We start from the raw sequence: 24,569 nt of genomic DNA, 5'->3' as shown, positions 1-24,569 counted from the left end.
ATAACACATTAAAGTTACAATTTTAATCAAGAACTGTACATGGGCTTTTGTATGTTAGTTAACTCAACATAATAGGCACTGCTTTTCAAAACCCCATTTTTGTTACTTGCTGTTTGAAACTCCCTTCACATCCTGATAGCAATTAATAGGCTTATAGAAGTGTCTATATACATTTACATATATACATTATACATATTACATAAATAACATTTACATATACATTTACATATATCTTTTGGTCATGTTAGTCATACATTTTTTGTAGGACAACATTTTTTTTTGTCCTACCTGCCTGTCAACGTATTTGCATACCTCCGCGAAGCGTGCCGTGCCCTGCTCGCGCACGCGCAGACGTAATCACACCACGTCATCAGCGCGACGCTGCAGCAAAGAGTTGAAGAAGACTGAAAAAAAAAACTAAAAAAAAAAGACTGACAGCCACCGAGCACCAAAAACAAAAAGCAGCCACCTATTACCATAGATATCTATTCCTATTTCAGTTCCTCCTGAACCAAAACAACGAGCTTGTGCTTGTGCTGCGTTCACGCATGTCAACTGTTCACGCCCTCAGACTAGGATTTGTGCGTTTCTGTCAACACTATCAACGCCGAAATTGTCCTGCAGCAGTCAGACGGTACAAGTAAGAGCTCTGTAAGTTGTTCACCTTCATTATTATAGTAATGTTATGAGCTTTGAGGTAAATTTGTGACGCATTGCAGTCTGGCTGTGCGCGTTCATGTGTTTTGAAGGAGGCTGGATTTTGAGAAGCTCTGAAGGGAGGCTGGGACCTTATGCTTTTTCAAAGCTAGCTTTCTATTGCTAGCCTTTCCAAAATTGCCTTCTCTAACTTTAAGTTAACTTAAGTTTTTTAAAACATGGCAAAATATTATTATGTACTGTAGTGTAAAATCGTGTAACGTTACTTGAGTACGTTAAAAACAGTCATGAAAGCGTGCGATAAACTTATATATTAATGAATGACACATTAAAGTTACAATTTTAATCAAGAACTGTACATGGGCTTTTGTGTGTTAGTCAACACATCAATATAATTGGCAATGCTTTTCAAAACCCCTTTTTTTGTTGCATGCTGTTAGAAACTCTTTTCACATCCTGATAGCAATAAAAGGCTTACAGAAGTGTCTGTATACTCTTTACGTAGCCATACACTAGATAGTTCACTTTGAAATTAATTTCTGGTATGTTTTAGCTTACCTCAAGGGCATCCAAGATGTAGGTGTCTTTGTTTCCACAGTATTTTCAATTTTGATATTTTTGGTCAAACCGTTCTTCTCTGTCAGTCATATAATGGAGGTTTATGGGGTCCACCTCAAAGAGCATGCACAGAGAACAAGTCCAAATTAAACATGATTTAATGACTCGTTAATGTAAGTACACATTGATGGCCTAAGACACGAAACGAGAGGTTTGTGTGAGAAAACAAACAGTATTTATATCGTTTTTACCTCTTGTAACCACAGCCACGTCCTAGTGATCTGAAGGCACGGGCGCTTCGGTCTGCGCAAGCGCCGGAAAGTGTCGGAAGTGATCTCTTGCATGGTTGCGAAAAAAATAAATGTTGTCTGTCTGGTGATATATCGAATTCGTATTCCATTGCAATTTCCTGTATATCTAAATATGTTTAGATCTTCATGGTGAAGGATAACACTTCTAGAGGTTACGTACACGCGCGAGAGATCACTTCCGGGGCTTTCCGGCACTTGCTGCTGGCGCTTGTGCAGACCGAAGCGCCCTCGCCCTCACAGTACTTGGACGTGACTGTGATTACAAGAGGTAAAAACGATTTAAATACTGTTCGTTTTCTCACATAAAACGCTCGTTTCGTGTCTTGGGCCACTTACTTACATTTACGAGTCATTAAATCATGTTTAATTTGGACTTCTCTGTGCATGCTCTTTGTGGTGGACCCCATAAACCTGCATTATATGACTGACGGACAAGAACGGTTTGACCTAAAAATATCAAAATTGAAAATACTGTGGAAACAAAGACACCTACATCTTGGGTGCCCTAAAACTAAAACATATCAAAAATGTATTTCAAAGTGAACTATCCCTTTAGTTGCCTTTAATTTCATCAATCTATTATTATCAAGTTCAAGTGTTTTAAAAAAACATATAGGGCTAACTTTTAAGATTTTATATACACTACAAGTGCACATTCAATACAAGTGCAAATTCAATTAAGTACATTTTTCACAAGAGATATTAAAGTGCCTTGATATAGTATTAGCATCATATACCATCACTGTATTGTATAAGGGTCTTAAATGTGTTAGGGTTGGGAATCAAAAACTACAGTAGTTCTGATTTCGTTCTACCTATGTACTTATTCTTTTTAATTAATTGGTCAAAAAGACTCAAGAATCAGTATCCTTCAAAAGTACTGAAAGAATCTCATGAAAAAAAAAAAACTGTTCCATTCACATCCTAACTTCCATCTCCAATCATTTCTATTTTTCTGTTCAAAGTAATAAAGTCCTGACTATGGCTCTCTGGGGATCAATGTGGCATTCCTATTGGCTTACCTGCCTCATCACCCTGACGCCTGGGCCACAAAAGATCACTTCAGCACGGTGGAGCACATACTCATTTAGTCCCCTCGCCAAGTCCCCTCCGCCCCTTCTCCCCTCCGCTTGCCAGCCATGCCTCTCGTGTTACCGTTCGCTTGAATAAAAAAGGGCTGCTTTGTTTTCCGAGCCCTTGCTTCAGCCCCAGGCAGCACACTGAAAGTGAGTTTGTGGGCTTAATGAAATCACTGTGTGTGTGTGTCTGCAGCGTGTGTGATTTTTTTTTTTTTTTTTTTTTTTGCATCTAAACCAACATGTTGAGTTCAGAAGGTAGACTGCTCCGGCCCCATTTTCAGACACTGTTGTTTTTGTTGTCACTGTGCATTTGAAGATTTTTGAAAGTGCTCCAAAATCACTTTGACAGTGTTAAATAGAGCAAAATTGACAACACAACCCAAATTAATATTCAAACTCTGTTGATAGTATTATTTGCTAAGCTGTCAATTATGACAGTTTTTTTTCTCATCGCTCGGTTACAAAACTTGTTTACAGTAATACACTGAAAGTTGGAAGTTGTCTTTGAAGGCAGAATTGTGCATCTTACATTTTTTGTTTAAAAGCTTTTATTAATTAATCCATATTATGTAACCATAATGTGGTATATTTAACTGTAGGCCTAGTTGTCTGAATGGTCTTATCTTATCTAGATAGCACTTCTGATTGTGCATTCCCAGCATAGTTTCTTTTGTGAGTGGAATATGTTCCATGGAAAAGTGCTGCACAGATTGGTCATGTAGGCTAGTTACATATGTTTACTGATTTTGTTGAGTGATTAATAGTGATGAGACAAGTTTTGACATAACTGCTGATAAGCGACTCTATCACACTATATTTAACTGTTGTATTAAATGTATTTAACAGTTTTTTCAGTATATAATTGCCCCTTATGTGTCAACACTTTGTTTTTTACAAACCGAGACTAGTCAAAGGGTTGTCTGTGGGGATTGACAGCATGCCACAAATGCTATCAATAAAGTTTCACAAGTATGTATATATATATATATATATATATAGATATATATAGATATATACATATCTATATCTATCTATCTATATATATATATATATATATCTCTATCTCTCTCTCTCTCTCTCTCTCTCTCTCTCTCTCTCTCTCTCTATATATATATATATATATATATATCAGATGCAAAAGCCTTTTAATGGCCTTTTGAAATTTTCTTAATCGCCATTTAAGTGAAATTACTGAACTTAAATATACAAGCTTGATAAAAATGATCATTCTAGAAGAAAGTTTCAAATGGTACTTAGAGGCTTTTGCATCTGAACTCTTCATATATATATATATATATATATATATATCTTCATATGTATCAAATGGCACTTAGAGGCTTTTGCATCTGAACTCTTCATATGTTTGACTGCACTGTTAGTAAGAAAGCATCATTGGTATTTGCACCAGTCCTGCAGGCTGTCATGCTCTACGTAATGGCCCTAGCCATGTCTGGAATGTAAATTTGGCCTTTACACCTTTTTCCATGACACAGACGTTTACCTGTGTTATTATGTCTGTGCTATCTACTCATGATTCAAAGGAAAGTCCTCTTAAACCACATACACTGTGATTGCATGGGACTGACGCAAGTACGTTAAACAAAGAAACAGTGCACGTGCTACCTCCAAAAACTTTCCTTCCTTGCCCTCTTGGACTTGTGCGAACACAAACAGGAAGTCAGGCTCTTAACCCCGATATTCTACATAAACATCACAGGAGTTTTACCATGTCTGACAGGCATACTAATAATAAACGGCCTGCTGTTGGTTTAGTTAATAAGAATATTACACCAATATCCAATGAAATGGTTTGACTAACATAATTTTGTTTCCTGTGACGTATTGGTTGCACTTTATTTTATGTATGTGCACTTGTACTTGCACTACAGTGTGTACCTACCTACTAAGTAAGTACTTGCAATAAAGTAACTACTACCTACCTACTAGTAAGTACTTGCAATAAAGTAACTACTACATGGGTTAAGGTTAGGTTTAGAGACAGGTTCAGGATTAGTAGTTATTTCCCAGTTATTGCAATTTCTGTAATATGCAAATAGTACACATGGGAAACAAGACTGTAAAATAAAGTGCTACTTCCGACGTAGGCTATTTCCTGTTAAAACAGGAAGTTGGGGCGGAAATTATCAAAGGTCTAATAGCCATTTTAAATGGCTAATGCTATTGCTGGTTCATTGCAGATGACGTTTGAAGGAATAACTTTTTTTTTAGAATAACTTGTGTTTTATTTGTGATATTTATATACGGTAGGCCTATGCAGTATATGCACATACATATGTCACATAATATTTTTAGATATTAGTGAGAGAGATGAAAGGGTAAAATAAGTGTTTTACTGCTAAAAGTTTATTTTGTCATCTTTTTTGAGTGCACCAGCATTAGCTTGCACTGTAAAAAAAATATTGTTGGTTCAACTTAAAAAAAAAAAAAGTAACCTGGTTGCCTTAAATTTAAGTTCATTGAAATGGAAAAATTGAGTTAATACAATGAAGGAGATTGATTTAATCATCAGAAACTCAAAATATTATGTTATCTGTACTACATGAATGATCTAAGTTGATTTGACAAAAGAAAAAATCTTGTGATTACAAATCATGAAAATTTTTACAGTGGCTAATAAAGCTAAATTATGGAAGCTTGTTTCTGCCACTGAATAAAAAAATAAAAAAATAATTGCGACTTTATCTCACAGTTGCGAGATGTGAAGTCAGAATTGTGAGAAATAAAGGCGCAATTGCGAGATATGAAGTCACAATTCTGAGAAAAAAAAACAGAAGTACGACTTTTTATCTCACAATTCTGACTTTTTTTTCTCACAATTGCGAGTTTACATCTCGCAATTCTAACTTATAACACAAATTGCGAGTTTATATGTCGAAATTCTGACAATTTTTTCTTAGAATTGTGATATAAACTCGCAATTGCGAGTTATCAGGCTAATTCTAAGGGGAAAACTTTTTCTCCCTCAGAATAGTTTAAATCTCACAATTCTGACTTTATAACACGCAATCGCGACTTTATATCTCGCAATTCTGACTATACAGTATATCTCGCAATTCTGACTATATATATCTCGCAATTCTGACTTTAGGGCCTATATCTCGCAATTCTGACTACATCTCGCAATTCTGAGAAATAAAGTCAGAATTGCGAGATGTAAACTCGCAATTGTGAGAAAAAAATTCAGAATTGTGAGATAAAAAGTCACAATTACCTTTTTTACTTTTCATTCTGTAGCGGAAACAAGCTTCCATACTAAATGGCTTCAGCCTAACTAAAATCCACAAAACACATTAATTGGGTGTTTGATTGCTTTTACTCCCTTATAAAACAATGTATCTCCCCTTCTGAGAAGAACACGGATACTTGCAAAAAAGAGTACTGATAATGTAAATGAGGGAACTTTTGAAAAATGTACTTAAGAATCATAGTACACTTAAATGGCCTTTGATTTGATTAGTAGTCATATTATACGATCTTCAAGTACAGATTTTATAGTACACCACAAGATTACACTCAATACAATTAAGTGCACTACTTTTCCACAAGGATAGTCTCTTTAACTGGTCAGCCATTTAGCTAGCTGTTCAGATTTGCATTGCAAAGAACTCCTTCATTTGTGCCTGCAGGGGACTACTATTGCACAAGTGAACTAGGGTGGAGGAACAGAAGAAAAGAGTAAAACTCAGTAGAACAGATTTTATGCTATTGTGCTCCAACTGACCTCAGTGTTATTAGTTGTGAATCAGCTACTGACTTCACCCGTTTATTACGTCATCTCTTACGACGGGGAATTCTCATTCATTCCTGTGTCTCAGGTTGTTGAACCGTGCTTCGAGCAACAACAACAGACACACACCAAAACCATTTCTGATACGTTTGAGGTACTATGACATCACGCAACCCAAAAATAACCTGACTCGTCAAAAGTATTTGTTCAATCACGCACAAACACAAAGGTCGGTGAAATTCCCGCACTGAGGCAGTTGTTGGCCTCTAGTGAGTGTAGTCCGTTGACGTCTTTACACAGCAATTCCCCTGGCACCGTTTCATTTAATCTAAATATCTGCCAAAATCCTTGGGGAGTTTTTGTTTTAGCCATTTAGCTAGGCTATTTGGAAGGTGATGACGGTGGACTGCTTGAAGTTGCAGCCATGGGTGTTGTCTCAAACATTCATTGTATTACGCTATTCGTATTGTGTTATTTTAAAGATGAGCCTTTTGTGTGTGTCTCTTCAGAGTGGTGTTTGCTACATTTTAAAAGAATTTGCATACTTGCTGTCCAATTCCTACAAACATTGAGCATTCACAGAGTCAGTCCAGTTTCTATCGTTCATTCAAATTGAAATGCTCACAATGGAACAGATTATGAGACTTTTGTCTTGCATGACTTTGTTTGAAAGGGTTATCTTTGTGAAAAGTGTACAAGCTGTACTGATTGGCAACAAAACAAAACAGGCATGTTGCAAACAATCAGCCATTGTTCCTAATATTCATTCAGTCTAGTCTGCCATTTACACAGTAATCTCTTTTTGCTTCATTGTGAAAATAATTGCATTTTAGCATACTTTTAAAATAATACGAAAATAATATATGACCTATTCAGATGCCAATATAATTGTTAAAGCCACTATTTGCACAGTAATTACTATAGTCCATCAATATAAAGCAAATAAACAAGAAATGCACAACGTCACATTTACCGATCCAGATTTTGTGACATCCTATGTTAACCTTTCCGTAATATATTGCTTTACAAGCTTAAAATTTTAAAGCTGATGTCATGGGGTGATGATATCATCGTTTCACAAAATATACGGATTGGCCGTACATGAAAACGCAAGGGTGTTGTTTTCAGATTTATCCACCCTGGGACCCGGTTTAAAAAAAATAGCGGTTTCAGTGTCCCAAAACGCCGGATTCGCCTGGCTGGACGAAACGGCAATGCAACAAAAAAAAATTTACGTATAGCTAAACGCGTCCACACGGACGGGGCCTAAGTCAATGGAGGACGTGTGTTCGGATTGTCGCAAAAGCTTTTTCCTGTAAATTATCCAAAATAGTTCATAGTTTTGAGTTTAACGAAGGGTAAATATGTTTTTAAAACTACTTCTGTGTTGTGTTTCCAACTAATATGCATGACGTGGTTATAACGAGTGCCCGACTCAGACATATACGTTTTAGGTTCACTTGAAGGCAGAATCTTAAATGTCACCTACTGTAGATCAACCTACTGTAGATTTAACATAGATGTCACAAAATCTGGGTCGGTAAATGTGATGTCATGTGCATTTCTTGTTTATTTTGCTTTATATTGGTTGACTATAGTAATTACTGTGCAAATAGTGGCTTTAACAATTATATTGGCATCTGAATAGGTCATATGAGCACTTACAGCTTCTGGCATGATGCACTGATTGAGTCTATGTTATGACTGTATAATCAATGAACGTCTGTGTGACAACATAAATCATTTAGGCCTTATGTTTGCGAAGGTTTGTTTTTGTTCATTGATGGACTGAAAGATAGTATTGAAATTAACATTATGTTTGATGGATTTGTCAAATCTAGTTTAATCTGCTTGTGGTAAATGCAGTTATATGTCTAAATCTATTCAAACCCAGCTATCAAAATATGAAGAGTTCAGATGCAAAAGCCTCTAAATGCCATTTGAAATTTTCTTCTTTAATGATGATTTTTATCAAACTTGTATATTTAAGTTCAGTAATTTCACTTAAATAACAATTAATAGGTAATTATCATTGCCATTTAAGTTAAATTACTCAACTTAAATATACAAGTTTGATAAAAATCATCATTAAAGAAGAAAATTTCAAATGGCATTTAGAGGCTTTTGCATCTGAACTCTTCATATTCACTTTATTGACCCGTAAAGCATCAGAGAGCTTGATACACAAAAAGATGCATGTTTCACCGTTGTCTTCAGTGCTTGGGACTGTGTGAAGTCATTTTCAGAGAAAAAAGCAGAGCTGGGAATAAAAAGCCACATAAACTGCGTGTGTGTGCTGTAAACACTGAGGAAATGGCGGTGATAATGAAAAGCGGAACTCTAGTCTATTAGTTAGTTTCGCACTTCTCTGTTGCTATTTTTGACCCAGATTCTCATGCTGTCACTCAGTCTTCTCTTGGTTTAGCGACCCTGTCATTTCTCTTTTCTTTTGTTTTACCTGCCTTTTAATGTAGAGGTTTTTAACCTCAGGCTCACAACCACAGAGATGTACAGTGGATGATGTGACGGGAGATTCCTATAAATAATAACTTCTGTAAAATAATTTTTCAATTATAGTATTATTCATTATACATTTTTAGAGATGTAAAACCTGTATCGCTTCTCTTGAGCTTAAAATATTGCAAAATGTAGTCAACACACGATGTCAATTTGAGAACCGAAAATGTCTTGGTTGGAAATAGAATAGAAAAATAATATAAACCTTGAAGTATACTGGGAAGGGGTCTTAGAGATAATTGGCACAGTTGTCGGAACTAATATACTCAGGGACCCCAGACTTATCTTGTTGGGGGACACTTCATTACTGGACGAGCGAAGGGGGATTAATTTGAGGTTTGTTAGATTAGCTCTTTTAGCAGCAATAAAATGCATAACTTTGAAGTGGAAGGACTCTAAACCACCCACTACTTCTATGTGGACTACAGAAGTATCATCAAATGTACCTCTTGAAAAAATTGCATTCTGTTTGAAGAAACGTCAAGATCTGTTTTGTAAAACACTGGGGCAGTTTCCTCTCTTATATGGCTATAACAATAGCAGGACAAAAAAAAAACTACTTTGTTTAATATGACTTTAAATGCATTTTTCTTGTTTACTCTGTTTATGGTATTAGTGGCACTGTGGGAGGGAGGTTTGGGGTGTGATATAGGGATGTGATATGGAAGAATTTTTCAATTTGTATTTTGGATTGTTTATCCTTTTTTTTGAAGAAAAAAAACAATAAATACAATGTTCAAAAAAAGAAAAGAAAAATAATATAAACAATTCTCAACATAAACGTACCAAAAAAAGCATAAAATGCCAAAATAGTCTTCCTATGTTGCCTGGTGCTCTTGAGTGTGGGTCCTGAATTGGATCAATTGGCATTTCCATTACAATTAGTTGATGTTTAGATAGTACACAAAGCGCAATCTAAGGAAAAAGTGACTTCTCGTTCCATTATTAAGGAGTTTGTTTGTAAGAACCTGGCTTTGATGTGTGGGAATATTAACAGACTGAAGTGGGTCATGGTGTTGCAAACATTCATTCTAAAACTGCTGTGGCCGAACTGTGTTCGCATTGTCAAACCATGGTCTTGGTCATGTGACCACGATCTATCACAGAATGAAGCCACAAAGTGGTTAAGGGGGTTCACAGATGAATGAAATATATGGATCGGAGCAGAGACTATTTTTATAGAGACATGCCACTACCTCAATCCTTAATACAACTATATAGGGAAAACCATAAACAGTAAAAGAAATGGACTGAGCGACCCCATTCATTTCAACGAAAAAGCCTGATTTTTTGCACTTCCTGTCTGATGTCTGAGCAACTGCGCAGGCTCAAACTGAGCTTGACGACAGTCTGGCAGTTGTAAATCTTCTAGTAGCTGTGCCAAGCCAAAACGTTGAAATATTTCGTCCCCTTGCTTTTATGGACTCTCTATCTATGGGCTTCTCCCATAGACAGTAAAAGGCTTCTCCCTCGACTTTATGCCTCCATGTCCCCCCGATTGCCTCATAGACAGTAAAAGATTGCCTGCGAGCTTCTCCTCCTGTCTATACGGTAATGTCTCTATTGTGTGACAGAAAGTTGCGTAGTGATGACGCAATCATTAGCCTATTTTTCACAAAAATGGCATCTACGGGGCCATAACGTAAGATACAAAGCAATGGAGCGTTTTATACATTGTCGTGTTTCTTTAGAAATAAACAATGGAAAAATTAAGTCTTTGGACGCCTCGGATGTAAAGTTATTCGCTGTCAAAGTGAAAATGTACACTTTGTGTAAATGTACCCTTAATAACTCACTCGTTTCGACAATGATTTGCTGCCACCTACTGGAGGATTGATTAAGTGAGTTATAATGATGAAAAATATTTTTTTATTTATTTTCTCCACAAGAAACATGTTAACAGTCAAATGATATGTATATTTGTTATATGTATTTATGTATTTGTTTTAATATATTTATTATAATAAGTAATAGTGTATATATATATATATATATATATATATATATATATATTCTATTATTATGAGCCAAAAGGTGTCTATGTAAACGTAGCTAATGGTAAATATAAAATATATATATTTACCAATAGCAGTCAAAACATTTTGTCTTTTTTTCTCACTGGGGGGCCTCAATTTCTCTTTAAAACGGCCCTCTATATTGCAAAGACTACCTCTGCTGCATATATTACATTCATAATAATATAATATATATCCCTTGCAGTTCAGATGTCTGCTTCACAATCTGAGCTACTTTAAAAAAGCTAGTCGTCACATTGGGAGATCAACGGTGCAGTTTATTTGATACTAGATTTTTATTAGAAGCTGTTGCCAGATCAGCTCAAATCCCTGGAGCGCACTGGGGATCACCCTTTATTGATACTTGATAGGTAATATGAGGAAGGAGAAAACAGTTCACACTTGGGAGTGCAAATAAATGTCACTCACCTTTATTACTTTGTCAATCCAGAGATTTGCAATATTACATGTAAGCAGAGAGCATTGGCTATTTATAGCGTGTGGTTTTATGTCAACGTGCTCATGTCTGGTGGTTAGACAACACCGGGTCAAAGTCCTGATGGATGTTGTGAAAGGTGTTTGTGTAGACTAAAAGAAGAGAAGAGAAGAGAAGAGAAGAGAAGAGAAGAGAAGAGAAGAGAAGAGAAGAGAAGAGAGGTTTCCATAATTCATCAGAGTCATAATGGGCGCAGCCGCCCGAGACCATGTGGGAAACACAATCCTAGTCAACACAAAGCACCCATAGAAACACTGTGCTGTCTCCAAGCAAAGCCCAGGGAATGGCAGATATGATTGCACCAGCATCTATTGTCTGTGCCACTGTGCAAACATGCATAAGAACAATTGAGGATACATGTGTTGCCAAACGATTTGTGCCCAATAGTTTGGCCTAAGGTCCATACTGTAAAATCCCATAGTGGTCTGGAAAAAGATCTTATTTTCCACCAGTTTAATTGGCTAATAAAAGGAGCACTAGGTTAGTACATAGTAGCAAACCGAAAGTGCTTGTTGTAGTTTAAGTATGCAGGCAATTGAATAATGCACATCTTTAAATTGACTATATATAAAGAGATAGTGATTATTGCACATGAAAAACGAAACCCTAAAATTAAGATGTTTACATGCAACCTAGACTCATTGGAAAAAGTGCCTCTACAGTACCAACATATAGCTATACTTTCAAGTCAATGCAGTAACAACTTTTGCTCCTTTACATACAAATTATGAGTAAATAAAAATCAATTAATAAAGATTTATTTTCAAGTGGTTTATAACCTCATAACCAGAGTGCATAGTGCATGTAAACTAATGAACGTTTAGCACCACTAACTGGGAATTTAATTTCCAAACCATATGCCACACACACTTTGCCAGAGACACGTTCATCTGTTTCAGATAAAACTGGCTGAATGTGATTTTAGTGCCATTCATTGGACATTTCACTTTGAAAGTGTTCTGAAACTTGACAGAAGCAATGTAATATCATTTTGCAGAAATGTTTCACCAATAAACATGGGTTGTTTGTTTACATAGCCGAGAAACCTCTTGCCAATTGCCATGCTGTTTTCCATTTCTAAGATTATTTGTAAAGAAATTAAATTTTGCCACTATTTATTTGAATTTTCAAATGCAATAGTTCTGTTTGTTACTGCTCTTTTTATATACCAATTGTAAGCTACTCAACACATTGTTAATGCACTTAAAGCCCATTTTCTATTCCGGTGCTTCCAACTACCAGTGACTAATGCATGACATATACTGTACGTGTAAATATTATAATCAAACTGTATTTCTATTCCACAAATGTAACCCTGAAGAAAATGTATTCAGTTCAGCACATGGATGTTTTCCTTTATTTCTTGCCAAGTGCCTCAAACAACTCTTGCTAGTATCTTTTCTATATTACTGTAGATTCCACTTACCTTACCAAATATAGTAATTGTTTCTTTCTCAAAAGTGTTAATTGTATCAGCCCACAGCATCAGCAAATCAGATTAAGAGCTTGTAATTCTTTGTGTTAAATGTACAAAAGCCAGTCAGTGAACAAGCCGAAGCTGTTCTGAGAATGTAACAGTTTTATTCTATAGTTATACAATGGGACACAAATAATCGTTTGACTCATCAACCACTAAAGCAGAAATAATATGTGAAGCAGCTTCATTAATTGCAGACAACCTTTGCCCATTTCAGCGAGAGCCTCAAGCCACTGTGGGACGGTTTTGCTTAAGGCCGCCTGCTGCTGTCAAGCATGTTGGTTAGAAGTTGCGGTAGCATGCCGGGTGTGGACTATAATCTTTGGCAGCAGTTCAAGACTCTGGAAATAGACAATATGGAGGGTTGTTGACTTCTTGTGGAAGCTTCAGGCAGAGGGAGGGAGTATTTTGGGCGGAAGGCAGGGACCTTGGTCCGTCTCTTCCTCTAAATGAGGTGGAGGTTAACCACATGTGCTCTGAAAGGAACACATGGGAATCCTTAGCCGGTTCTGGCAGTCAAGAAAACAGGAACTGGGCGGAAAGGTGTTGTTTGGGGTTTGGAGTGTAGTGATTCTCTAAATTCTTTCTCTTTCTTTTTGTCTCTGATCGTCTCTTCCTGTCTTCCGCAACTGCGGGGAGTTTTGAAGCTCTCTGATGTCGTGTCTGGGTTTTGTTTTCTCACATCCCTCGCTCTTGTTCTGTAAATGATTTTTCCATGCTTGTATCACAGCATCAACATGATCTCCTGCCGGATTGTACGTCTTTCATTAGCATGTCAGTGATTGGAAAAAAAGTCCCACTAAAATTCCACTTGGGATGCAAGACAAGCGCAGCAATTCTGGTTGAACCTTAAACCAGGTTTTACTTATTTACAGGATTCTTTGCGCATGAATGCATTTTTGTGTGTTTTTTAAGCTGCAATCACACTAGACTAGTATACAAAATGTCTGCGGACACTGCAAAGTCAAGTCGTAATGTGATTTAGGCCTCGTCCACACTAATACTTTTTCTCATCTGTTCCATCCACACTGAGAGAGTGTGGAAGCTTTTTGAAAACGCTCTCCAGGCCGTTTTCGCGTTGTAGTGTGGACTGTCAAAACGGAGAAGTTTAGTCGTGTGACGCAGCATATTGTACCAATATATATTCATCTTTATACCGGAATTGTGCCTGTTATGTGTGCTATTCACTTGGATGAGAAACTGCACTGTTGCTACTTACATGTTATCACTGTGAAGCTGCTTTGATACAATCTGTATTGTGAAAAGCGCTATATAAATAAATGTGACTTGACTTGACTTGACTAAAATATGTGACTTGCACACTCTTCATATCACAGTCCTGCAAAGATGACAGAAAATTACAGTTGCTGTTCTGCGGCAATACATGAGAGCAGTTGTGTTTTAGACCAAATATAGGCTATGGTGACTGAGTGCGATCTGGATGCATCAAGTGAATGGTGAGCTATTTTGCTAAAAACAAAAATTATCCAGTCAGAAGAATTGCGCGATAACTTTATTATTTATTTTTCCGTCTGTATCATCTCAGTAAGCTTCATGCGCAGTAAGGTGAATTTAACGTTTTCCAAAGGTTTCTCATCTACAGTACACTGAAACATCAGCCATGTAGCCTTATTATGACGTATGTGCAGTGTCTATATAAAACATAATTCAACACATAATACATGCAAATATATTATTCTGCTTCACTTTACTGCAATATTGCAATTCTGCAATTCCTGCAGATTTAAATTTACTTTCTTTTAGTTCTGTCAGGACCACTATTGTCAAATACGATATAGCAAACAGTTAGGATTGGCGGTATGGTTCTGTCCTGGGCAAGAACTCCCTGCGCATCCATACAGCCTAGCATGGATAAGTTTAGGGAGCGCAGCAATAACCCCCCTTTGGGTAAACAGAACAGAACCAACATGAATGTATTGCAGATATCCATAATTCAAGATTTTAGAAACAACAAAATTCGAGAATTTATTGGGGAATCAGAATGCCATACTTACTGGACGAGAGGAGGAGCTGGGGATGGGGGAAGGTGTTAGCTCCTGAGAAACGCCATATCTGCTGATTATACTGAAGGAGCTTATATACGTGATAGGTGTCGAATTCCTATAGGTAGACGTGGAGTTAGCTGATGCGAGCTTGACTAACGTCACGTGACCTGCCAGAACTGATGCTACGCTTAATTTCAGCTAAAGGCAGCAAAATACAGTAGTCAACATTTGAAGTGGATCAAAAAAGTTCAAAGTTGTCCTAAGACAAGAACGGGTATTTTGCAAAATTCAAGTATAACTTTGATGAAGGTTTTGATCCACAAATGTTAACTACTGTACTTAATCAAAGAACGAACCTCTGTGACGTTTTCAATTAAGGTCAAAAACGACATTCGTTTGGAGTTCTTTCTGTGAGATCGAAACGTTCCTGAGAAGTTGTTTGACCTGGTCTATTGGGCGGTGGTGATTTTTGTAATAGTTAGGTGTGGTTCTCCGCCTTCTTTGACGTGGAAATCTTCTGCGGTTCATTTCTTCTGTTCAGTCTGTCGAGGTTTAGATGCGAGTAAAAACATGAACACGCTGGAGAGCTGCTTTTATAATTCAATAGAAATTGAAATTCTTATTGAAAGAGACACGGACACTGTTTTATCATGTTTGATAGTGTAAAGCTGCTATTATAAAGCAATCTATTTTATAAAGTTCTAAATATTCACATCACTATGGTCAGACGCTTTCTTTACTGATATTTTCTCACCGCTGTAATTTTTGTTGTCTGTGAATCGAGTTTACCACTTAAACTTTGAGTTTGAAATGCCGCAGATCTGCATGAGCTTGTATTTTCTGTCTCCCACATTCGCATGCGTATGAATAGAAGTCAAGGGAAAGATATCATCCATGATTCCATGTTCTCCAGTGGAAAATCCCATTGACTTTCTCCAGTGCTGCTCGCCTCGCACATCCACAAAGACACAAGAAGGGGGCCCTTCAGTTAGGCTGCTGTTGTGATGACTTCCAGCTCACTGAGTTGTATGACATGAATTCAATGGGGGATTATAAAGTATTCAGGAGATTTGCTCCAACGATAAGGCCCTATGCATTTGACTGACATTATCAACCCCACGTCCCACACTCCTTTGACCAGCGATATGGGGCGGCTATATCTTTTTTCATTCTTGTTGTTCCTTCATCCTTTATATGTAACACTGCACCTATGTCATGCTATTGACTCTGCCCAGCTTTCTCATTTCGAAGTCGGTCCAAGTTGGCTTGTTCAGGTAGCTAATCTTTTCTTGCCAGGTAGTTGCTCGCTGCCAATTGGGATTTGACTCTACAATGATTGGCAGGCGACGGCTGTAATGCAGAAGTGCTCGGGTATCACACCCGACTGGCTCTCAGGCTTATAACTCACCACGGTCGCAGCTGTCAGCCCAAAATGAAAGGCAACCAACTGAATCCACGATGCCAGATCACATGCTAATTAGCCCAAATGGTTTCTGCGTAGGAATCCCCCTGCAAGATCTTCATCAAATAGCTGTTCTTCTGCTGCTCTACATACCTGGTGATCAAAAGGCTTTGGATGTATATTATTTTTGTTGGTTCAATGTCGGCATATGGTTTTGAAAATGCTCCAAGCTGCAATTGAAAGTCCTTAAAGTGTTCTAGTCATACGTTTTTGATCTTTTTTTTCTTCAGTTTTTGATTTGATTGTAAAAAAAACTGCATACAAGATGCCATCACAGTGACATCATACATTTATCAGAACTGTCGAGGATAACACAAGAAAGTTACAAACTTATTTCCATTGTGGGCCCATTAATTATGTTAGTCAAGGTTTTCATGCCCTAAAATCATTGGTAATGTAATATTACCGTTTTCACCTAGCCTGGCATGCCAGACCTAAGTCTGGGAACTCACCATTGACAGGGCTCAATATGAGGAACGGGATAAACGGTTGTCTTTCAAAGTCCCTCTGCACGCAATAGGATAGCGCTACAACCAACCAGAGCAACAAAGAAGGTGACGTAGTCAAAGTGATCTCACACATCTTCCTTTTTTAAAAAATGACTCAAGTTCTTTGATCAGGTTTCAAAGAAAAGCTTAACTTTAAATCATCCAGAGTCGCGGCCAAAGCCGAATGGAAAGACGGGCTGTTCGCCAGCAGCAGCAGCCATTCTAAGTAGCAGTGAACCATCGCATCTCTGTCGTCGTTATGTTAAGCCCGCGTGCACGATGTGATTGGCCTGACTAGGGTTTGGTTTTTCCAGCTCGAAGGTCAACAAAGAGTTGCTACACTACACTAGGGCGAGGCTAGTTTTCACCCTCTCGCTGACCAAAGTAAACTTTGTATTTGCATGTATAATGAGGTACAAAGTTTTCTGGACTATTGGTTTTCTGTCAGATTCAGTAAGGTTTGTAGAAAACCGTTCTTCAATAACAGCCTCTTTTCAAAGGTTTGATTGTGACACATTGTGATACAAAACAAAACACAATTTGATGCACTCTTAATGCCATAATTTTGTCATCATTTACTTGTCCCTCTACACCCCCATTTTTAATTGGCCATTGGCTAGTTTTGCTCCGCAGACCTGGCAACCCTGATTGGACCCCATTGACTTTCATTGTATGGACTGCACAGTTATTCTTTAAAATGTCTTCTTTCATGTTCCACAAAATGATTGGAAGAACATATGGTGAGTAAATGATGACAGAATTGATATGTTTGGACAAATTCGATGACTAGAATGTTTAATGGAAAAAGGCAAGAAACCGCACAATGTTTGGCAAATAAATATATTAATTAGTTAAATGCTGAGTTAAAAGTTATTCTACTTCTTGTGCTTATAAATAACATTAGGCTGTATATCGTGTTGCCTCCTTGTTACAGTACTTCACTATGAATAACTGACCCACATGTATGAACATACATTTTTCACATACGTTTTTGACCGTCAAAAATTCAAGGAAAATGACATTTTATGTTTAATAAATAAACTTTTTATTTTATGTTTATTTATTAAACTCCTAAAACAACACAGACAACATGAAACCTCTAAATCCGTTCAGGAAAATTACGGCAGCTCTCGACTCAGCAGAGCTACACGAATTAAAAGCTCTTTTCTGCAACAACAGGAAATCTTCAAAAATGCAGCTGGCAGAAGCAAAAAAACACCCCCCCCCCCCCCCCCAACACACACACACACCTCTTGACGTGAAACACTTGCACAAATAAGAGAGGAGTTCCCTGATGGGTACACCTGCTAAAGTGCCACCCATTTTAAACCATCAGGAACCTTTACAGATGGCTCTTCAATAATATGATGACCACCATTCCCAGTAACTGAGTCCAAAATGCTGGATTCACCATGTTTGACCATGAGCCAAAAATCTATGAAGGATGTTGTGGTTGTGTTGAGCTGCTGTAGTGCAGTGACGGTTACTGACAACAGGAAAAGAGAAATATTACAAGAGTGGAGTGCAGTGAGTATATATATATATGCACCATAAATGAGGCTAATCAATTTATCTCGCTTTCTTTGTTTTGTCCAGTTTCCTGAATGTGGCTTTTATGGGATTTATGACAAGATCCTCCTCTTCAAGCACGACACCAGCAGCAATAACATCCTGCAGCTGGTCAAGGCAGTGTCGGATATCCAGGAGGGGGACCTGGTGGAGGTTGTTCTGTCCGGTGGGTCATAGAGTAAACCAAAAGGACTTCAAATTTGCTGCAACAAAGCTAGTAGAATTAATTTATTATCAAGATTTGATGATTTCTGGGACATGAGTGACTGTTGGCCTTTTTTTTAATTTCCCCCTAATGTAATTTGACTGGATCTGAATCCCATTATCATACTTATTTTAATTGAATGATTTTTTTTCCCCAATGATTGACCAATTATGATGATAATAATAATGTGGCTACAGTAATAAAAATATAAAGAGGATATAAAATAGTGCTAAAATTACTAAAACAAAATAAAATAAAAATATGAAAACTGAAATATACAAACCAAGGCTAATTAAGAATATCAATAAATGAAGAGTTCAGATGCAAAAGCCTCTAAATGCCATTTGAAATTTTCTTCTTTAATGATGATTTTTTTTCAAACTTGTACATTTAAGTTCAGTAATTTCACTTAAATAACAATTAATAGGTAATTATCATTGCCATTTAAGTGAAATCCTTGAACTTAAATATACAAGCTTGATAAAAATTTTCATTCTAGAAGAAAATTTCAAATGGCATTTAGAGGCTTTTGCATCTGAACTCTTCAAATGCTATTATACGACATAATACAAAGACCTACTATATTAATGAGAATTAATAACTCCTTTTCTTTATGACGAATTCTGCATGTTTTATAATTTGACCACAGTCACACAAAATGTGTTTTTTTATTGTAAGATTTACTCATACAGAGCAACACATGGGGATGTTATTATGCTGTGAACAAATAGAAACTGATTTTCAAAGGAAGCACTAAAACATGAATCCACAGGCTCTGTATTCTGGTTTAGATTGTGTTTGTGAGTCATTTTAATATCAAAGCACCTTTCAAAGAAACAATAGCGAACAGATATAAATGACAAATTTGCCACATTTTTCTATAAAGGTAAAATCAGAACGATAGCTTTTCACTCTATTGAAGGAATAGATCTGACCTGACTAGATCATATCAAAGTACCATTCGGACAATTTTGATTGTTTATCTGGTAGAGAAACTCACGAGCTCCAGTTATTTGTGAGCCTGATGTCCGAGAGCCAAAGTGGATGATCAATTGTAATCAGCATTGAAGTGTTTTGAGAGGATGTTGAAATAATAGATTTGATAGAGCTGTATCTCTGACTTCAACTCGCATGGATTCAGACCAAGGCTGGATTTACCTCATATCGTGACAGTGGCATTTTGAATGACATTTGAGCTGTTTTCATTGATGTCTCCTGATCAAAATTGTTTTTATTTTGTTGCTTATTCCGCAGCTGCTGCCACATTTGAGGACTTCCAGATTCGGCCGCACGCATTAAACGTGCACTCGTATCGTGCACCGGCATTCTGCGATCACTGCGGCGAGATGCTTTTCGGCCTGGTGCGCCAAGGACTCAAATGCGATGGTGGGGACTGGTCATACTTGTGTTCATTCAAACAAAGCAAAATTTGTGAGCTGTCATGTGATTTTTATCTAGCTTATTTCCCATGACCTAACTCGCTCACTTTTAAATCCATCAAATATTGACATGAGCATGACATAGGTGTCCTTATTTTTGCCCTTTCACTGTCTCCCCCTGCAGGCTGTGGATTGAATTACCACAAACGCTGTGCCTTTAGCATTCCCAATAACTGCAGCGGGGCGAGGAAGCGGCGGCTGTCCACCACGTCCCTCACCAGCAGTCAGTCCCTGCGTCTGTCCACCTCAGAGTCCCTCAGCAGCATCAACAGCAGCGTGACGTCTGAGGATGTCGGCCTCATACGATCCCACACCCAGATGGTACAGGACACACAAACACTTGGTTTCATGTTTCCACGAAATTTAAATCAAGAAACATACTCTCTGTTTTCAATAAAAACAGCAGTTGTTGAGGAGGGCACAAATTAAAAGAAAAAAAACCCCACTTTAGATGAAGCATCTGCTAAATGAATACATTTAAAAAGTGCACATCTTGATTTCAAGTGTATTTTTTTTAATAAAAATGTAGCACTGTAGTTCAGAATTGTACATTTTTCAGATTTATATATATATGAAGAGTTCAGATGCGAAAGCCTCTAAGTGCCATTTGAAATTTTCTTCTAGAATGATCATTTTTATGAAGCTTGTATATTTAAGTTCAGTGATTTCACTTAAATTGCAATGATAATTACCTATTAATTGTTATTTAAGTGAAATTACTGAACTTAAATATACAAGTTTGATAAAAATCATCATTAAAGAAGAACATTTCAAATGGCATTTAGAGGCTTTTGCATCTGAACTCTTCATATATACATATATATATATATATATATATATATATATACTGTATATATATACACACACACACACAGTACAGTGATGTGAATAAAGGAGGAATAAAAAATCATCTTTTGGAAATTGATGTAATCCCTTAGAAAAATTAGGTAAAATCCAACCTTTAAGGACACCAATTTTCTTTGTGAATGAATTATGTATCATAAATAAATAAATAAATAAATGTTCTTCCTTAAAATACAGGGTGCATAAGTCAGGACATCACTATGTTAAATTCCAATAGTCAGGCAAATTTTTATTTTTAAAGGCCAGTTATTTCTTGGATCCAGGATAATATGCATACTGATAAAGTTCACTTGGCCTTTGAAATTAAAATAGCCCCTCACAATCACATACCATCACATACCCACATGCCTAGAGATTGGCATGGGGTACTTTCCATAAGATCATCTTTCAATGCAAATCAAACCAGTTATTAGGCTTACTGAAATAAAACCAAGCCAATCTCTAGGCATGGTGAAGGGTTTGTGATGATGTGGGGATATTTTATTAACAGAAGAGTTAAAATGCTAATGTAGTTCTAGTCATTTGTCCTGCATTGGTTATTGATTAGTTTTGCATGAATTATGAAACTTTTTCAGTAGTTCTCTGGAAAGCATTAAAAAAATAGTAGTTACTGATTTGTTAATAGTGAACTACCACTTTCATCTGTTCGCTGTTACAGTTCATTAATAAGAGTTTCTTGTCAGTTAATAATAGTTACTAGATTGTTAATATTGTGTTGTTCGTTGGTTCTTGTGTAGTTATTCATTAACGAGGGAACCATAATCTAAAGTGTTAATATATAATGTTGGTCTCTCTGCAGCCACGCACCCCCAGTGAGGCCAGGCGCTTTTACACCGGGCGGCCCGTCCAGCTGGACAAGATCCTCATGACTAAAGTGAAGGTCCCGCACACATTCGCCGTTCACTCATACACGCGCCCCACTGTGTGTCAGTACTGCAAGAAACTGCTGAGAGGACTCTTCCGCCAGGGACTCCAGTGCAAAGGTTTGACAGTCACGCTCAATACATCACCCAAAAAACAAACAAAAAACATTGCCCTGACTTTACAAATTGGTTATACAGAACAGTTAGGAATGCCATCTGTTTATGATCTATTATTGAATTCCTATATTGACCCAATCTGATATTGTAGCAACGAGGAAATGAGATTGATTTTGCTATAATGATCGGCTGACTGTACATTATACTGCTTATTAAGTTACAGTAATTAATTACTTGGTAGTCCCTAACACTGCAAATAGACAATTTTAAATTGTAATACTATTTCACAATATTACTGTTTTTTTTTACTGTTTTTTTTTTAATCAAATAAATGCAGTTTAGGCAGAAGTTTGACTTCTTTCAAATTATTATTTTTTTTAATTTCTAGTGTAGTTTGTAATATAGAAACTCAGTCTACAGAGACGAACATTGCACAGAAATATTTACTGCCCACAAAGAGTAAATCCAAAGAAATTAATTTAAAAGTAGCACATTATGTCGGAAGTTAATTGAAAAAATGCATTGCTAATATTTTTATTTGATACAATTTGTATTTGATTTTGCCAATAACACTTGTTTTATTTCTTTTAGACTGCAAGTTCAACTGCCACAAGCGATGCGCATACAAGGTCCCAAATGACTGTTTGGGAGAGACTCTTGGTAATGAGTGTGAGAGAAACTTTGTTGACATGATGGACATTTACACATTTGGATTATTTGCACTGTGCTTCTGCAAACATGTTATTATTGTTTGTCACTTCATTATACTTGTATGTGACTGATCTCTTTCCTCTCTGTCTTTCTCTCAGACATATTAAGTCCAAGCACAGACGCGGAGGTGCCGATGGACTACAGTAATGAGTTTTCTGAAACTGATAAGTCTTCTATGATGGACGACTCAGACGAGGCCTGTAGTATCCCGGGATCTTTCTCCCCAGACAGCGGCCAGGATGGAGCCAGTGGAGACCAGAGGTAGTTAGACCGGTTTTAGACACACAGATAAAAATACAACTTTAAGGTCTGTTCATAATATATACACCTTGTTGGCAGAGGCTATTTACACTGGCTCAACCCGACATTGGTGGGTAGAGTTAGACAAAATTAAAACAGAAACCAATCTGATAACAGGAGCAGTAGCATGGAGAGAAAGTGGCCTTTCAGGTCGCGTCTAAAAACACATGGTAAATCTCTTTCTCTCCAAAGCGCTCGGGAGCTTGTGCTCCCCATGACGATGCTACTAAATTTCAGAAGAGAAATAAAACAGCTGTTCCTCCATCTTGGAGCAAATCTACCGTACATTTAAAGTAACTAACTTTAAAGACGAGGCATGTGAACGGACCTTAGGCGGCTGACATTAGCTTGACCTACCCAAGTTCAAATGTCTTTTTCCTAACACATTCTTCTCCCTTTTTCCATTGCCCATCAGCTCGTCGGAGTTCATTTTAAATCAAATTCAAGAAAATAAAGTAGATAATAGTGGAAATAAAGTTTTTAATGGTTATTTAAATCTTTCCACGCCATATGTGGGATTTTCCATCAATTATGAGACAACGCTTCCCCGCCATTGACAGAATTTTCTGGCTTTCAGTGTTGTCACTGTTATATGGTAGGGGGCGCTATTGTGCATTTTATGAAAGAGGGCAGAATCTCTGGATCAAAACTCGAGCAGACAAACATTTATACACGTTTCCAAAATGAAATAATGGGCTTTTATGATTTTTTTTTTTTTTACTTAAATAACAACAGAAAATCAAATATAACAGAAAACAGGAAATCAAATATATTTCTTGAAGTTATTAAAAATTCTCACACATTTTTTTTATTTTTAGAGTTCATTATTTTTTTTAATATATATTCATTTTTTAGGGTTTATTATTATTATTATTATTATTATTATATTCTTATTGTTAAAAACAAAAGGCAAAAAACGAGCAGAAACATGTTGTAGTTTTTGAAAAAATTGCGATTTTTCTCAGCTTTTTGTTAAAAATGTACGTTTTTATGAAATGTACCCACATTCAAGTGTTGATAAAAAGGAATGCATGTATGAAGCTAGAGTAAAAGGTACCGTGTTGTTTAAAAGATCTTATCAAAAATCTTATGAAAAATTATCAAAAATGCTGGCGGGCAACTTAAAAGAAAAGAAACGCTGATGGGGAAAGTTAATAGGCCAGACCTATAATTGAAATTGGACTATAAATTGGGGCTTATGCAAATCTTACACACCAAAATGTGTAATCATGAAAAGGTCAATTTAAAATGAGATAAAGCATATCTATGGAGCCCTTCGCTTCGAGTGTGAAAATTTGATTATTCTTTTGTTTTAGTGTAGGTCAATTTTTATATTTCCCTCTGAGAAAAAAACTGATGACCACTAAGATATAAGTTTTTGGCAAAGTGTTCACTGGTAATTCATGCTGCTTTGTTGTGTCTTTCTGCGTACCTCTACTGTATGCCTGTCACACACACCTCATGAACACATGTCCTGACTGTCTGCTCTCATGTCTCTCTCCAGTGCTAATATTCCTCTGATGAGAGTAGTGCAGTCCATCAGGCAGACCACACGTCGCTCCAGCACGGCCATCAAGGAAGGCTGGATGGTGCAATACAGCAACAAGGACACACTGGTACGTCCTCACACTGCTAGCTGACCTGAAAGGGGGACGGTTGACCCAAAAATGAAAATTATTCACTCTCA

At 36.9% G+C, this 24,569-nt stretch overlaps 1 protein-coding gene across 3 annotated transcripts in view; it reads left to right on the top strand.

The window, feature by feature from the left end:
* prkd2 (protein kinase D2) overlaps nt 1–24,569 on the top strand; it is a 39,959-nt gene that overhangs the window by 6,995 nt on the left and 8,395 nt on the right. For 2 of the 3 annotated variants that reach the window (XM_089121402.1, XM_089121401.1), the window contains 7 exons: nt 18,411–18,549; nt 19,843–19,974; nt 20,152–20,348; nt 21,691–21,874; nt 22,463–22,540; nt 22,681–22,843; nt 24,387–24,498. In XM_089121402.1, the coding sequence (XP_088977528.1) occupies nt 18,411–18,549; nt 19,843–19,974; nt 20,152–20,348; nt 21,691–21,874; nt 22,463–22,540; nt 22,681–22,843; nt 24,387–24,498 (1,005 nt within the window). The remainder of the gene's footprint in view (nt 1–18,410; nt 18,550–19,842; nt 19,975–20,151; nt 20,349–21,690; nt 21,875–22,462; nt 22,541–22,680; nt 22,844–24,386; nt 24,499–24,569) is intronic. The other variant, XM_039670788.2, reaches the window with a different exon arrangement.

The sequence above is a fragment of the Pimephales promelas genome, chromosome 16 (genome assembly GCF_988280905.1).
Source record: "Pimephales promelas chromosome 16, fPimPro1.hap1.1, whole genome shotgun sequence".
In the NCBI taxonomy this organism is placed as follows: Eukaryota; Metazoa; Chordata; class Actinopteri; order Cypriniformes; family Leuciscidae; genus Pimephales; species Pimephales promelas.
This window is presented reverse-complemented; position numbering and strand designations above follow the sequence as displayed.